At 37.7% G+C, this 17,548-nt stretch overlaps 1 protein-coding gene across 1 annotated transcript; it reads right to left on the bottom strand.

The window, feature by feature from the left end:
- Positions 1–1,672: 1,672 nt before the first annotated feature.
- On the bottom strand, positions 1,673–12,681 carry LOC106093229 (pheromone-binding protein-related protein 6). Its single transcript, NM_001311242.1, is given in 5 exon segments — positions 1,673–1,802; positions 1,898–2,154; positions 7,563–7,638; positions 7,826–8,099; positions 12,614–12,681. Coding segments are annotated over 4 exon segments (465 nt in total). The 5' UTR covers positions 7,940–8,099; positions 12,614–12,681; the 3' UTR covers positions 1,673–1,784.
- Between the last annotated feature and the right edge of the window lie 4,867 nt (positions 12,682–17,548).

The following is a 17,548-nucleotide window of genomic DNA, read 5'->3' on the forward strand; positions in this document are numbered from 1 at the left end:
ATGCCCTAAATACATGGTCCTAAATTTGGATATCAAATTCGTATTCTACTCCCAAATACCTTTATTTGAGCCCCATATTGTGATGGTCCCTAAAAAGTTGCTGTTTATGGGGTATTTTGGGAAAGGGGTAGACCCCCACATTGTCATGGTCGGTAAATATGCCCGATTTAGGGGTGTTTTGGGGATTGGGGTGTTCCCCCAAAATTCTAAGCCCTGAAAATATATCAGCAACGTGCTCTATTCTCATATATCTATATATCATTTATTTCAACTCTATATTCCCATTGCCCTCAAAATTGGATATCAAATTCGTTTTCTAATCTCATTTAAACTCCTTATTGCAAAAGTCAACAAATATGTCCGGTTTGCGGTATTGGCCCTAAAAACTATGAATATTTTGTTCCACTCTCTTTAAGACCCAAATTGTCTTGGTGAGCAAATACGTCCTATTTGGGGGTTGTTATGGTGGTGGGACGTCCGCTAGACGTCCGCTCCTAATGTTGATATCAGATACGTGGTCTACTCCCAAATACCTTTAATTTGAGCCCCATATTTCTATAGCCGGCAAACATGACCGGCGTGGGCGTGTTTCGGGGGATGGGCGGCCACTCAGTGATTTGGCCTTGAAAATATATATCGGATTCGTGTTCCACTTTAAAAACCCTCTTATTTGAGCCTTATATTGCAAAAGTTAGAAAATACTTCCTATTTGGGTGGTGTTGTGGGGGTGGGGTCGACACTTTTCCCGAATATTGATATCAAATTCGTGCTTTACTCCCAAAGACCTTTCATTTGAACCCCATATTGCTTTGGCCGTAAATTTGTCCCCTTTGGGGGATGGTTTTGGTGAGAGGCGGCCCCCCAAACACTTGATCCCATATTTGGATATCAGATTCGTATTCTACATTTAAATACCTTTTATTTAAGCCCCATATTCCCACGGTTAACGTAAATAAGTCCTGTTTGGGGGGTGTTTTGGGAAAGGGGTGGACCCCCAGAAACGTGGTCCGACATTTGGATATTAGATTCATATTCTACTCGCAAATACCTTTGATTTGAGTCCCATATTGCCATAGTCGGTAAATATGTCCGATTTAGGGGTGTTTTGGGGCTTGGAGTGGTCCCCCTAGCACTTGGTCCGACAATTGGATATCAGATACGTTTTCTTATCCTATATACTTTCATTTGAGTCCCATATTGTCGTGATTGGTCTAAATATGTGTTTGGTAGGTTTTAGGGCGGGACGGCCCCCCTAGGTACCCCATCCTAAATTTGGATACCAAATTTTTTTTTTAGCGTACTATTATGAAAGCACACAAAATTTCGCTTAAATCGCACCACCCATCTCCGAGATCTGGCGTTTCTGAAAATAAGAGTAAGGGGGAGGGTCCGCCGCCCCTTCAAATATCAAAAAATTTAGTACCCTATTTTCACCACGGGGTCATTATGTGAAAATTTCAAAAAAATCGGTTCAGTCGTTTCTGAGTCTATAAGGAACACACAAACATACAAACAAACAATCAAACAAACAAACCTACAAACAAACACAAATTGATTTTTATATATAAGATTTCGCAGTTTTAGTGCTTGAAGAAGACAGGAACATTTTTTTTTGTTAATTGTTTTTTATTTGTACATAAATTTCTTTGTTTTTTTTTTTTTTGATTTTTTGTCATGCTGTAATAAAATAAAAAGAAATTAAAAAAGTTAAAATTTAACGCTTCGCTAATACTGAAAGAGTGTTTCCGTTAACAGCTGCCGTTCCTTCGTTCGCCAATGGCCAATCATACTAAAAAGTAATGCTTCAAAAACACAACAAAGAAACAACAAAACAAAAGAGAGAAAACAAACGATAATGCATTGAAGAAACCTTTGGTTGGTATTTTAAGGTAATTACCACCGGATCTGCTTTCTTCCAGCACTGATGGAACCACCATGCCTTATGACATAGGGTATCACCCTCCGGATGTATACAGTTCTTGGATGCATTCACAAGTAAGTCACGCAGTGAGTCCGGTATGGCCGCCAACAATTTCTCCATATGAACATCGCCATTGTCATCGACCACTTCGAATTCATGGAACAAGCAATTCATGTAGCACTTGAGAGCTTCATCTTCATGGACTTCGCCATCGCTGAATTCCTTGATGGCCGCTAAAAATTAAACGACAATCAAACAAAGCGAAAGTACATGCAGACACACACATACACACATATACAATGTATGTGTGTATGAATAATAAAAACCGGGACATGAAACATGAACGATTTAGATGGCTTCACATCAAAAGTTTCAGGAACAAAACAAAAAAAAAAAAACGAAAACAAGTTTCCTGCTGCCTCAGGGTCAGTGTTGCCAATTACAAAATGCCTTGACAAAAACTATCAAAAATATAACATTTTTGTTTGGGAATCTACAGTTTTATAAATTCTACTTGCTGGACAGGGCCCGCACCCGCTGCTCCTTCTTTCATCGCTTATTTTATTTGAGCCCTATACTGGCACAATCAGAAAATAACTCCTGTTTGGGGGTGCTGGTACGGCCTTTCAGATTTTTCTTCCTATGTGGGTATTATATTGGTGCTCTACTCCCAAATGCATTGCATTTCAGCTTTATATTGCTAAGGTCGGTAAATATATCCGGTATGGGGATACTTTTGCGGGTGAGGTTGTCCCCCATATATCAGAATCGTGCTCTAGTCTCAAATACCTTTCATTTGAGCACCATATTGTGATTAATTATATTTATATTTCCATTGGGTGAGCTTTGGAGGTGGCGCGGCCCCCTAGATATCCCACCCTAAATAAGGATATCAAATTTCTGTTTTTGAGTTATTATAAACAAACTACATTTCGCTTAAATCGCCCCACCCAACTCCGAGATTTGGGGGTTCTAAAAATAGGGTAAGGGGAGGGTCCGCCCATTAAAATTTTGATATTAAATCTACTTCATTCTCTTCGTTTTGGTGATGGATTGGAGGAGCCAAACTCTTTGTCCCGAAAGTGGATATACGAATTATACTCTACTCCCAAAAACGACATTTGAGCTACATATTGCTATTGTAGGTATATGTTTGGTTTAAGGGAATTAATGTGGTGAGGCGTCCCTTCGCCATAAAATAATTCCAGATTCGAGTCCCTTTTTGTCATAGTCCACAAATGTGTCCAGTTTGATGGGTAGGTAGGGTGGAGCGGCCATGCCCTTACGCACTTAGCCCTGTAAAAATATCAGCATCGTGCTCTACTCTCAAATTTCTTTTATTTGAGCCCCAATTGCCATTGGTTAAGGGTGAGTTTATGGAGTGTGACCGCCCCCAAGCACTTGGCCTTAAAATTCGATATCAAATTCGTTTTCTACTATCAAATGCCCATAATTTATTGCCATAGTAGGCGAAGATGTCCGGTTTGAAGGGAGTTTAGGGGACGGACCCTGAAATAATAACAGCATCGTGCTAGAGCACGGTTCTGTTTGAGCAATATAATGTCAAACATTTTGAAGGTGGCTATCAAGATATTCAGGGCAAAGGGTCTAGTTCAAATCCATACTAAGTAATTCTTATACCCTCCACCATAGGATGGGGGTATACTAATTTCGTCATTTTGTTTGTAACACTTCGAAATATGTGTCTAAGACCCCTTAAAGAACATATATTCTTGATCGTCATGACATTTTAAGTCAAACTAGCCGTGTCCGTCCGTCCGTCTGTCTGTCTGTCGAAGGCACGCTAACTCACGAAGGAGTAAAGCTAGGCGCTTGAAATTTTACACAAATACTTTTTATTAGTGCAGGTCGGTTGGGATTGTAAATCTTGGGTCTTGACTTCTTAAGCCTTTGGTGTTTCGGTATCACTTCCAACAACTGTGTTAAGTATGGTTCAAATCGGTTCGTAACCTGATTTAGCTTGAATCTTGACTTCTTGAGCTTTTAGAGGGAGCAATTCATATCCGATTTGACTGAAATTTTGCCGTGGTGTTTTGGTATCACTTCCAACTACTGTGCTAAGTGTTGTTTAAATCGGTTCATAACCTGATATAGCTGCCATATAAACCGATCTTGGGTCTTGACTTCTTAAGCCTCTAGGGGGCGCAATTATCGTCCGATTTGACTGAAATTTTGCGCGAGGTATTTCGGCATCACTTCCAACAACTGTGCGAAGTATGGTCGAAATCGTTCTTCAATGTGATATAGCTGCCATATAATCTGATCTTGGGTCTTGATTTCTTGAGCCTCTAGAGGGCGCAATTATCGTCCGAATTTTGCGTGAGGTATTTTGGTATCTTTTCCAACAACTGTGCGAAGGATGGTCGAAATCGGTCTTCAATGTGATATAGCTGCCATATAATCTGATCTTGGGTCTTGACTTCTTAAGCCTCTAGAGGGCGCAATTATCGTCCAATTTGATTGAAATTTTGCGCGAGGTATTTTGGTATCACTTCCGATAACTGTGCGAAGTATGGTCGAAATCAGTCTACAATATGGTGTAGCTGCCGTATAAACCGATTTTGGGTCTTGACTTCTTGAGCTATTAGAGGGAGCAATTCTAATCCGATTTGACAGAAATTTTGCCGTGGTGTTTTGGTATCACTTCCATCTACTGTGCTAAGTGTGGTTTAAATCGGTTCATAATCTGATATAGCTGCCATATAAACCGATCTGGGATCTTGACAGCTTAAGCCTCGTTAAGGCGCAATTCTCATCCGGCTCGGCAGACTTTTTGTACCACTGCTTTTCCCATGGCCTTCAATATATGTGTCCAATGTGGTTTGAATCGACCTATACTTTGATACGGTCCCATATAAACCGATCTCCCGATTTTGCTTCTTGAGCCTCTACAAGGTGCAATTCTTATCCGAATGGACTGAAATATTGCACAATGACTTCTACAATCTTCAGCATTCAATTCATTTATGGTTCGAATCGGACAACAGCTTGACATAGCTCCAATAGCATAACGGTTCTTATTCATTATTCTTTGTTTGCCTTAAAAGAGATACCGCGCAAAGAACTCGTTAAGGCGATCCATGGTGGAGGGTATATAAGATTCGGCCCGGCCGAACTTAGCACGCTCTTACTTGTTTAGTCCTGTGTCTATCCCAATTTGAGGGTAAGAAGTGTATTCTGATACCAAAGATCTTTTATTGCTGGTCGGCCTTCATATATTATTTTAATTCCTTTTATTTGAGTATGATAGGGGGAGGGGCATCGCCCTCTTACACATTCTTTCATTTGAGTATAATATATTCTCGGTCGTCCTACATGACAGTTTGATGTTGTTTTTATTGGGAAGGTCGGTTCCGCCGATGCTAAGACCCAAAATACAATTCATTTGAGTCCTTTATTGTCGCAATATACATGTCCTGCTGGACGTGACGTAGATTCTTGAATCCTTATATCAACATTCGATTCGAGTTCTACTGACATAGACCTTTCTTTTAATTCACATACTATTCCGCTCGAACTACACGTCCTATTGAAGGGTATTTAGTAGGTGGGCCGGTCCCAGACTTTATCCCAAATGTGTTTACCAGATTCGTAGTTAACTCCCAAAGACCTTTTATTTTGTACCCATTTTGTAAGGTTAGACATTCATGTCCGTTTTTGGGGTTTTGGGGAGTTCCCTCAAACGCCCTGGACCAAATTCTTATTACAGACGTGTACTCAACTTCTAAACACCTATCATTTGATACCCATATTGTCCCAGTCGGTAAATATGTCCTGTTGAGGGGTTTAAGAGGTGGGGGTGTCACCTCAGACACCAAGGAATACATTTTTATATCAGCTTTTTACTCTAATTTTAAATACCTATCATTTGATATCCATATTGTTCCAATTGGTAAATATTTCCTGCTGGGGGATTTTGACACCACCAAGGAGTAAATTTTTATGTCAGATTTGGACTCTACTGTTAAATACCTTTCATTTGATACCCATTTTGTCCAAAGCGGTAAAAGTGTCCTGTTGGGTGGTGGTTATGGGAATGGGGGACACCCCCCTATGGTGACATTTTAATTTAAAGTTCGCACTCTACTCTTCAATACCTTTCATTTGATATCCATATTGTCCCAATCGGTAAATATGTCCGTTCGGGTGGGTTTTGGGATGGGGCGTCCCCCCATGTTATATGACCCCAACATTTTGTACCAGTTTCGTGTTTTTTTTTGAAGGTATCACTAGGAAGCATGCAAAATTTTGCTTAAATCAGTGCACCCGTGTCCGAGATCTGGCGTTTTTGAAAATGGGGGTATGGGAGAGGGACCCCTCCCCCAAATTTAAGCTAAATCAGATGAAAGTTGGCGCTTATAGGGGCTCAAAAAGAAGAATGACGACGGCCAGCGCAAATGATTTAAGCACCATGATTCTGTACCTAGATGTCTGTCAGAGAAGAGGATTAAGGGATGTACTATCGTAGATAAGTACATGCGACATTCCGCCTTATAGAAATTTTGATGGATTGGAAGGGAAGTAATAACAACAGCGAAAAGTAAGAGATTGCACAGTGGGGTAGAACCGAAAGAACTTGTAAAAAATATGCCTTGTGAGAGCGGCATATTTGTTGAGGGAATGTCGGAGAAAAAAAAAAACATGTGTCGCATTGGTGGTTGTGGGATTTGAATTTTTTTGACTCCAGGGTTTTTCTAACTTTTTAATAAAAAATTAACTATTTTGAAGTACATATACCACCCGTTTAATTTGATACATCTTATTAAAATTTAAATTAAAAACAATCTTAATAAACAAAAAAAAAAAAAAAGGCATTTGAGCAAGTTTTTCAATAAAGACTAATCAATGAAGATACATTTTTTGACCAATAAATTCGAAAAAAAAACTTTTTTCAATTTTTTTGATTTCCAAACTGTATAGCTTTTAATTGAATAATCAGATGTTGACAGTTGTTGCAGCAAGGTCGTTGCAAATTTTGTCCAAATTCAAGTCACGCATAAATATGAAAATCGATTCACAAATGCCTTGGCAAATTGCAAAATATAGGGCAATCTCGGCCAAAATTTCAACAAATAAAAATTAAAACTTGTATATCCTCGAAACCAGTGAATATATTGTATACCTCAAACAATAATCAATACCTCGAGGTGACCAACTTTAGGGGGCTGCCAAAAGGCAGCCGAACAAACTAAGACCCTGAAAATTTTCACACGATCTCTCAGCTCTAATCATTTCAATTTTCAAATCGATGTCTTCACTACGGCATACTTCTTACAATTTTTTTTATTTTTTTTTTTATTTTCTCCCACTGTGCGCTGTTCGGACTAGGCATGAAAAAGAAGGAGATCCCTTATCCTTAACCTTAAACTTGAATTGGACAGATCTGACTGACATGTGAGAAGTTTTCCCCAGCTGCATATATGTGGTGATTTTTGATTTTTAAAAATGTTGCAATGTAAAAAAATGAAAATTTTGGAATATTTGTTTTTACCTTTCACATTTCAAAGAAAACTTAAAAATTAGTTGGAAACTTCAAAACAATGGCAACACTTTTTCAGATAGGCCGCTCACAGATACATTGTTAATGCAATATAGAATACATTCATATATACATACATACCTTCAGTTACGCCAGTTTTTCCTACACATATGTCATGAAATGGTTTTGCCATTTTCAAAATTGCCGGTGGGGGATACTAAACAAAGAACAGTATAGAAAGAACATTCAATTTTTTATTCGGTTGTTATCGTCGTCATCACATTCACCAAAAAAAAAAAAAAACGCAGCAACAGAGAAAAATAGAGTGGGAGAAAAACATAGAGAGAAAGAGAGAGAGAGAAAGATTGAGCATTATAAAAGATGTAACAATTGATTTGCAATACCTCTGCATCACGCCTCGGCTGTTGAGCACGGCAGCGACAGGACATCAGCGATAGGACAATTAAAATGGTGTACAACAATTGTGTACGGCCACGGCACATGCCATTGAAAGACATTTCGATTTCCAAACACGACACGGACGCCCGTTGGTGAATTGTGGAGTTTTTAGTCGTCGCACTCGTTGTCCTCCTTCCTGGCTCTTTTTTAATTTCGCTTCCTTCCCCTCTCTCGCGCAAGTGATGGAGTGATGATGTTAATGTTACGCCGTTGTAATTCCTATGAAATTAAACCAAAGAGAACGTTGTTGTGATAAGACCATGATTGTAGGGGGTGTATGTGTGTGCATGCACGTTTGTGGTTGAATTTAAAATGCTGTGAAAATGAGTTTCGTTTAATATGCAATAAATTGTGATCACTATCGTTTTCAAATGTTTTGCATTTATATTTCAAATACGCTCCGCAACTAAAAGTGAAAGTGAGGAGCTAAAGTTGTTAGGTCTTTATTTCGACAGTGTGGAGACAGTATTCATATCAACATATCAGGGTGGGGTATGGGGCCCCCAGACCAGAACCCCAAAAAGCTGCGCCTCAAATTTCTGCCGGTGTCTCATGAATAAATGCTTCAATGTTGTCTTTCAATACTTCAATTGAAACGGGTTTGTCTTTATAGCCATGAGCTTTAACGTAGCCCCACAACGAAGAGCCTAAAGAAGTTAAATCGCGCGATCTAGGTGGCCAATTGACCAGTCTCAAACTTGGAATAAAAAGTTCACCGAACTCGCCTCTCTATAAATCCATTGTTTCGCGTGCAGTGTGGAATGTGGCACCGTCTTGTTGAAACCACATGTCATGCAAGTGAAGCTCTTGCATTTTGGGGAAAAAAAGTTGAATATTAATTCACGGAAGCGTTCACCATTCGCAATTACGTAACGATTCCCTTTATCTTAGAAGTAGTACGGTCCAATGACGCCACCAGCCCATAAGCCGCACCAAGTTATGACTTTTTATACCCACCACCGAAGGATCGGGGTATATTAATTGTGTCCTTCCGTTTGCAACACATCGAAATATCCATTTCCGACCCTATAAAGTATATATATTCTTGATCTGTGTAAAAATCTAAGACGATCTAGGCATGTCCGTCCGTCTGTCTGTTGAAATCACGCTACAGTCTTTACAAATAGAGATATTGAGTTCAAACTTTGCACAGATTCTTTTTTTGTCCTTAACAGGTTAAGTTCGAAGATGGGCTAAATTGGACTTCATCTTGATATAGCCCCCATATAGACCGATCCGCCGATTTAGGGTCTTAGACCCATAAAAGCCACATTTATTATCCGATTTTGCTGAAATTCGGGACAGTGAGTTGTGTTAAGCCCTTCGACATCCTTCATCAATTTGGCTCAGATTGGTCCAGATTTGGATATAGCTGCCTTATAGACCGATCTCTCGATTCAAGGCCTTGGACCCACAAAAGGCGCAATTATTGTCCTATGTTGCTGAAATTTGGGACAGTGAGTTAAGTTAGACCCCTCGACATCTTTCTGCAATATGGCCCGGATCGGTCCAAATTTGGATATAGCTGTCATATAGATCGATCTCGCGATTTTAGATCTTGGGGCCATAAAAGGTGAATTTATTATCCGATTTCGCTGAAATTTGCGACAGTGAGTTGTGTTAGGCCCTTCGATATCCTTCGTCAATTTGGCTCAGATCGGTCCAGATTTGGATATAGCTGCCATATAGACCGATCCGCCGATTTAGGGTCTTAGACCCATAAAAGCCACATTTATTTTCCGATTTTGCTAAAATTCGGGACAGTGAGTTGTGTTAAGCCCTTCGACATCCTTCATCAATTTGGCCCTGATCTGTCCATATTTGGATATAGCTGCCTTATAGACCGATCTCTCAATTCAAGGCATTGGACCCACAAAAGGCGCAATTATTGTCAGATGTTGCTGAAATTTGGGACAGTGAGTTAAGTTAGACCCCTCGACATCTTTCTGCACTATGGCCCGGATCGGTCCAGATTTGGATACAACTCTCATATACACCGATTTCTCAATTTTAGGTCTTAGGCTCATAAAAGCCGTATTTATTATCCGATTTTGCTGAAATTTGCGACAGTGAGCTGTGTTAGATCACTCGACATCCTTCTTTGATTTGACCCAGATTGGTCCAAGTTTGGATATAGCTGCCATACAGACCGATCTCTTGATTCAACGTTCTGGACCCAAAAAAGCCGCAATTATTGTCCGATGTCGCTGAAATTTGGGACAGTGAGTTAAGTTAGACCCCTCGACATCTTTCTGCAATATGGCCCGGATCGGTCCAGATTTGGATATAACTCTCATATACACCGATTTCTCGATTTTAGGTCTTAGGCCCATAAAAGCCATATTTATTATCCTATTTTGCTGAAAATCGGGACAGTAAGTTGTGTTAAGCCCTACGACATCCTTCATCAATTTGGCTCAGATTGGTCCAGATTTGGATATAGCTGCCTTATAGACCGATCTCTTGATTCAAGGTTTGGACCCAAAAAAGGCGCAATTATTATCCGATGTCGCTAAAATTTTGGACAGTGAGTTAAGTTACACTCCTCGAAATCTTTCTGCACTATGGCCCGGATCGGTCCAGATTTGGATATAACCCTCATATACACCGATTTCTCGATTTTAGGTCTTGGGGCCATAAAAGGTGAATTTATTATCCGATTTCGCTGAAATTTGCAACAGTGAGTTGTATTAGATCACTCGACATCCCTTTTTGATTTGGCCCAGATTGGTCCAGGTTTGGATATAGCTGCCATATAGACCGATCCGCCGATTTAGAGTCTAAGGCCCATAAAAGCCAAATTTATTATCCGATTTTGCTGAAATTTGGGAGATTGAGTTGTGTTAGGCCTTTCGATATCATTTCTCAATTTGGCCCAGATCTGTCCATATTTAGATATAGCTGCCTTATAGACCGATCTCTTGATTCAAGGTTTTGGACCAAAAAAAGCCGCAATTATTGTCGGATGTCGCTGAAATTTGAGACAGTGAGTTAAGTTAGACCCCTCGACATCTTTCTGCAATATGGCCCGGATCGGTCCAGATTTGGATATAGCTGTCATATAGATCAATCTCGCGATTTTAGACCATAAAAGGTGCATTTATTGTCCGATTTCGCTGAAATTTGCAACAGTGAGTTGTGTTACATCGACATCCTTCCTTGATTTGGTCCAGATCGGTATAGATTTGGATATAGCAGTCATATAGACCGATCTCCCGATGTAAGTTCTTGGGCCCATAAAAGGCCCATTTGTTGTCAAATTTCGCCAAAATTTAGGACAATAAAATGCCTTAGGCCCTTTGACATCTGACTGCAATTTGGGTCAGATAGGTCTAGATTTGGATATAGCTGCCATATAGACCGATATCCCGATTTAAGGTTTTGGGCCCATAAAAGGCCCATTTACTGTCCGATTTCGCCGAAACTTCGCACGGTGAGTTATGGTAGGCCCTTCGACATCCTTCTTGAATTTGGCCTAGATAGGTTCAGATTTGGATATAGCTACCATATAGACCGATATCTCGATTTTAAGTCTTGGCCCCATAAAAGACACATTTATAATCCGATTTCGGTGAAATTTGACACGGTGACTTATGTTAGGCTTTTCGACATTCGTGTCGCATATGGTTCTGATCGGTCTATACTTAGATATGGCTACCAAAAAAGACCAATCTTTTTTTCTACAAAATTGAACAATGACTTGTACTTATTAGACCACTTAATGTCTGCGTCGAATATGGTCCAAATCGGATGATATTTCGATATAGCTGCTATGGGGGCATAAATAATGCATTTTTCACTGGATTATGATGGAAGGTGGTTTATATATACAAATTACATACTTTATCTTCAAACGCAGGATTCACTTCCTATTCTTCCCTCCTGGGAAAGCGAATCCCGAGAACACCCCTCATTGCGGCGTTTCCCTTATCATCTACCTTCTGACCACACTATCTCTGATGTCCGCGTTAATAGCCCTGTCACATAGCATACAGTTCGTCTACAGGGAGAAACTCAGTTGCACGCCCGTGCGGTTCAGGGCGGTGACTGTCGACCCATCATCTCATTGTTAAATGCCCTCTCAATATCCAGGAAGGAAGCTATTGCGTACTACTTCAGTTGCAGGGACGTCTCGACCTAGCACCATTTTGTGGATGGCCATCTCCTTCGACATGCGCTTGAGGTATCTTCAAGTTATCCCTCCCTTACCTTCAAATATCTTTTTGTTAATAAAATTATTTTGTTTAAAATGTCAAATAATACTTTTTATAATAACCAGGCATAACCAGGCCTTTATTCCCTCTTTACATTTACGATACATTTACGAGAGCATAATTAGGCCTTTACTTGTTTTCGTTAACTTCCCAGTATGTATGTACATATATTTTATTTATTGCATAACATTTGAACCATTCAACGGTGTCCGCAAAAACACTTAATCTAATGCAATTCGATTTTAAGTAATGTGCTCACACAAGCGGATTTTCAAACAATCCGCATCAATTAATTTAAAACAACAAAAATGTTCACTTCAACGTTTCACTGACTCCTCTTTTGAAGAAGAAATTAATTTAACATTTCTGACAGTTAACACAAATTTAATTTTGTTGCTTTGTTTTTCGAACTTATTTCAAATGGATGATATTATCCAGTCTTCAGAGGGTTTTTTGTAATTATTTTAATTCACAGATTCGTTGGTAAAAACAATTGATTACAAATTCGCTGTCACTTACTGGTATGTACGACATTCACAGCTGAGTTGTCTGTGTTGACAATTTGCAAAATGTTTTACAATTTGTATGGGCTTTATTTAAACGTTTGATTGCTTTATTTGTTTCTGTTTTGCTGTTTTGTGATGCGTGTCAACGACCCCCTACACAAGGAAAATTGCAACATTTAGATTTAGGACAAAGTTTTGTAACATGACTGAGAAGGTACAACAACCTTTTGGTATGAAATTAATAGGAAATTCGAATATCATCAGATCATCTTGGCGTAAAGAACATGAAATTCGACCAAGCTGCACTGAAACCACACCAAGGGTTATTAATTACTTATTAATTTATACCTAGATTAATGAAAGGCTTAAGATGTCTAATTACATGTGTAACTAATTAACGCTAGTCATTGCAATGACACAATACTCATTACAAAATGCTTTTCTTTGATATATAACACGAAATAATGATTATGCACAAATCAAAATGCAATGGAAAATGTCAAAATGAAAAAAAGAAAAAAAAAATTAATAAATAAATTCGAAACTCGTTATTTTCCATTAAATACACAAAAAAAAACATGAAAAAATTTGATTGCACGTGCTTATAATTTTCCATTTAGAGAAAAATATGATTTTGCTTTCTTTTTAAGTTAAAAAATAAAAAAAAATGGTCAATGGGGCTGTAAAAGCGTGCTAAGTTCGGTTGGCCACATTTTGGGAACCCACCACCATGGATTCTGCTAAAATATACTTTACTTTTGCTCCAACTCGCTTAGTTTAGGAGATATGGCCATTTCAAGTTTTTGAACTGAAAATTGCCATTTTCATCAAAATTTCCAATTTTTAAAAGTGATCACGAATTAACCTTACTTTTGCCCTAATTCGCTTAGATTAGGAGATATGGTCATTTCAAATTTTCGAACTGAAAATTGCCATTTTCACCAAAATTTCGACTGTTTGGAAGTGATCACGAATTAACCTTACTTTTGCTCTAACTCGCTTAGTTTAGGAGATATGGTCATTTCAAGTTTTTGAACTGAAAATTGCCATTTTCATCAAAATTTCGAATTTTTGGAAGTGATCACGAATTAACCTTACTTTTGCCCTAACTCGCTTAGTTTAGGGGATATGGCCACTGAAAATTGCCATTTTCATCAAAATTTCGAGTTTTTGGAAGTGATCGCGAATTAACCTTACTTTTGCTCTAACTCGCTTAGTTTAGGAGATATGACCATTTCAAGTTTACGAACTGAAAATTGCCATTTTCATCAAAATTTCGAATTTTCGGAAGTGATCACGAATTAACCTTACTTTTGCTCTAACTCGCTTAGTTTAGGAGATATGGCCATTTCAAGTTTACGAACTGAAAATTGCCATTTTCGTCAAAATTTCGAATTTTTGGAAATGATCACGAATTAACCTTACTTTTGCTCTAACTTGCTTAGTTTAGGAGATATGGCCATTTCAAGTTTTCGAACTGAAAATTGCCATTTTCATCAAAATTTCGAATTTTTGGAAGTGATCACGAATTAACCTTACTTTTGCTCTAACTCGCTTAGTTTAGGAGATATGGCCATTTCAAGTTTTCGAACTGAAAATTGCGATTTTCATCAAAATTTCGAATTTTTGGAAGTGATCAGGAATTAACCTTACTTTTGCTCTAACTCGCTTAGTTTAGGAAATATGGCCATTTCAAGTTTTCGAAATGGAAATTGTCATTTTCATCAAAATATTCGAGTTTTTTAAAGTGATCACGAATTAACCTTACTTTTGCTCCAACTCGCTTAGTTTAGGAGATATGGCCATTTCAAGTTTTCGAACTGAAAATTGCCATTTTCATCAAAATTTCGAATTGTTGGAAGTGATCACGAATTAACCTTACTTTTGCTCTAACTCGCTTAGTTTAGGAGATATGGCCATTTCAAGTTTTCGAACTGAAAATTGCCATTTTCATCAAAATTTCGAATTTTTGAAAGTGATCAGGAATTAACCTTACTTTTGCTCTAACTCGCTTAGTTTAGGAGATATGGCCATTTCAAGTTTTCGAACTGAAAATTGCCATTTTCATCAAAATTTCGAATTTTTGGAAGTGATCACGAATTAACCTTACTTTTGCTCTAACTCGCTTAGTTTAGGAGATATGGCCATTTCAAGTTTTCGAAATGGAAATTGCAATTTTCATCAAAATATTCGATTTTTTGGAAGTGATCATGAATTAACCTTACTTTTGCTCTAACTCGCTTAGTTTAGGAGATATGGCCATTTCAAGTTTTCGAACTGAAAATTGCAATTTTCATCAAAATTTCGAATTTTTGGAAGTGATCACGAATTAACCTTACTTTTGCTCTAACTCGCTTAGTTTAGGAGATATGGCCATTTCAAGTTTTCGAACTAAAAATTGCCATTTTCATCAAAATTTCGAATTTTTGGAAGTGATCACGAATTAACCTTACTTTTGCTCTGACTTGCTTAGTTTAGGAGATATGGCCATTTCAAGTTTTCGAACTGAAAATTGCCATTTTCATCAAAATTTCGAATTTTTGAAAGTGATCACGAATTAACCTTACTTTTGCTCTAACTCGCTTAGTTTAGGAGATATGGCCATTTCAAGTTTTCGAACTGAAAATTGCCATTTTCATCAAAATTTCGAATTTTTGGAAGTGATCACGAATTAACCTTACTTTTGCTCTAACTCGCTTAGTTTAGGAGATATGGCCATTTCAAGTTTTCGAAATGGAAATTGCCATTTTCATCAAAATATTCGATTTTTTGGAAGTGATCACGAATTAACCTTACTTTTGCTCAAACTCGCTTAGTTTAGGAGATATGGCCATTTCAAGTTTTCGAACTGAAAGTTGCCATTTTCATCAAAATTTCGAATTTTTGGAAGTGATCACGAATTAACCTTACTTTTGCTCTAACTCGCTTAGTTTAGGAGATATGGCCATTTCAAGTTTTCGAACTGAAAATTGCCATTTTCATCAAAATTTCGAATTTTTGGATGTGATCACGAATTAACCTTATTTTGCTCTAACTCGCTTAGTTTAGGAGATATGGCCATTTCAAGTTTTCGAACTGAAAATTACCATTTTCATCCAAATTTCGAATTTTTGGAAGTGATCACGAATTAACCTTACTTTTGCTCTAACTTGCTTAGTTTAGGAGATATGGCCATTTCAAGTTTTCGAACTGAAAATTTCCATTTTCATCAAAATTTCGAATTTTTGGAAGTGATCACGAATTAACCTTACTTTTGCTCTAACTCGCTTAGTTTAGGAGATATGGCCATTTCAAGTTTTCGAACTGAAAATTGCCATTTTCATCAAAATTTCGAATTTTTGAAAGTGATCAGGAATTAACCTTACTTTTGCTTTAACTCGCTTAGTTTAGGAGATATGGCCATTTCAAGTTTTCGAACTGAAAATTGCCATTTTCATCAAAATTTCGAATTTTTGGAAGTGATCACGAATTAACCTTACTTTTGCTCTAACTCGCTTAGTTTAGGAGATATGGCCATTTCAGGTTTTCGAACTGAAAATTGCCATTTTCATCAAAATTTCGAATTTTTGGATGTGATCACGAATTAACCTTACTTTTGCTCTAACTCGCTTAGTTTAGGAGATATGGCCATTTCAAGTTTTCGAACTGAAAATTGCCATTTTCATCAAAATTTCGAATTTTTGGATGTGATCACGAATTAACCTTACTTTTGCTCTAACTTGCTTAGTTTAGGAGATATGGCCATTTCAAGTTTTCGAACTGAAAATTGCCATTTTCATCAAAATTTCGAATTTTTGGAAGTGATCACGAATTAACCTTACTTTTGCTCTTACTCGCTTAGTTTAGGAGATATGGCCATTTCAAGTTTTCGAACTGAAAATTGCCATTTTCATCAAAATTTCGAATTTTTGGAAGTGATCACGAATTAACCTTACTTTTGCTCTAACTCGCTTAGTTTAGGAGATACGGCCATTTCAAGTTTTCGAAATGGAAATTGCCATTTATATCAAAATATTTGATTTTTGGAAGTGATCACGAATTAACCTTACTTTTGCTCTAACTCGCTTAGTTTAGGAGATATGGCCATTTCAAGTTTTCGAACTGAAAATTGCCATTTTCATCAAAATTTCGAATTTTTGGATGTGATCACGAATTAACCTTACTTTTGCTCTAACTTGCTTAGTTTAGGAGATATGGCCATTTCAAGTTTTCGAACTGAAAATTGCCATTTTCATCAAAATTTCGAATTTTTGGAAGTGATCACGAATTAACCTTACTTTTGCTCTAACTCGCTTAGTTTAGGAGATATGGTCATTTCAAGTTTTCGAACTGAAAATTGCCAGTTTCATCAAAATTTCGAATTTTTGGAAGTGATCAGGAATTAACCTTACTTTTGCTCTAACTCGCTTAGTTTAGGAGATATGGCCATTTCAAGTTTTCGAACTGAAAATTGCCATTTTCATCAAAATTTCGAATTTTTGGAAGTGATCACGAATTAACCTTACTTTTGCTCTAACTCGCTTAGTTTAGGAGATATGGCCATTTCAAGTTTTCGAAATGGAAATTGCCATTTTCATCAAAATATTCGATTTTTTGGAAGTGATCACGAATTAACCTTACTTTTGCTCTAACTCGCTTAGTTTAGGAGATATGGCCATTTCAAGTTTTCGAACTGAAAATTGCGATTTTCATCAAAATTTCGAATTTTTGGAAGTGATCACGAATTAACCTTACTTTTGCTCTAACTCGCTTAGTTTAGGAGATATGGCCATTTCAAGTTTTCGAACTGAAAATTGCGATTTTCATCAAAATTTCGAATTTTTGGAAGTGATCAGGAATTAACCTTACTTTTGCTCTAACTCGCTTAGTTTAGGAGATATGGCCATTTCAAGTTTTCGAAATGGAAATTGTCATTTTCATCAAAATATTCGAGTTTTTTAAAGTGATC

Source organism: Stomoxys calcitrans, chromosome 2 (assembly GCF_963082655.1).
Source record: "Stomoxys calcitrans chromosome 2, idStoCalc2.1, whole genome shotgun sequence".
Classification (NCBI taxonomy): domain Eukaryota; kingdom Metazoa; phylum Arthropoda; class Insecta; order Diptera; family Muscidae; genus Stomoxys; species Stomoxys calcitrans.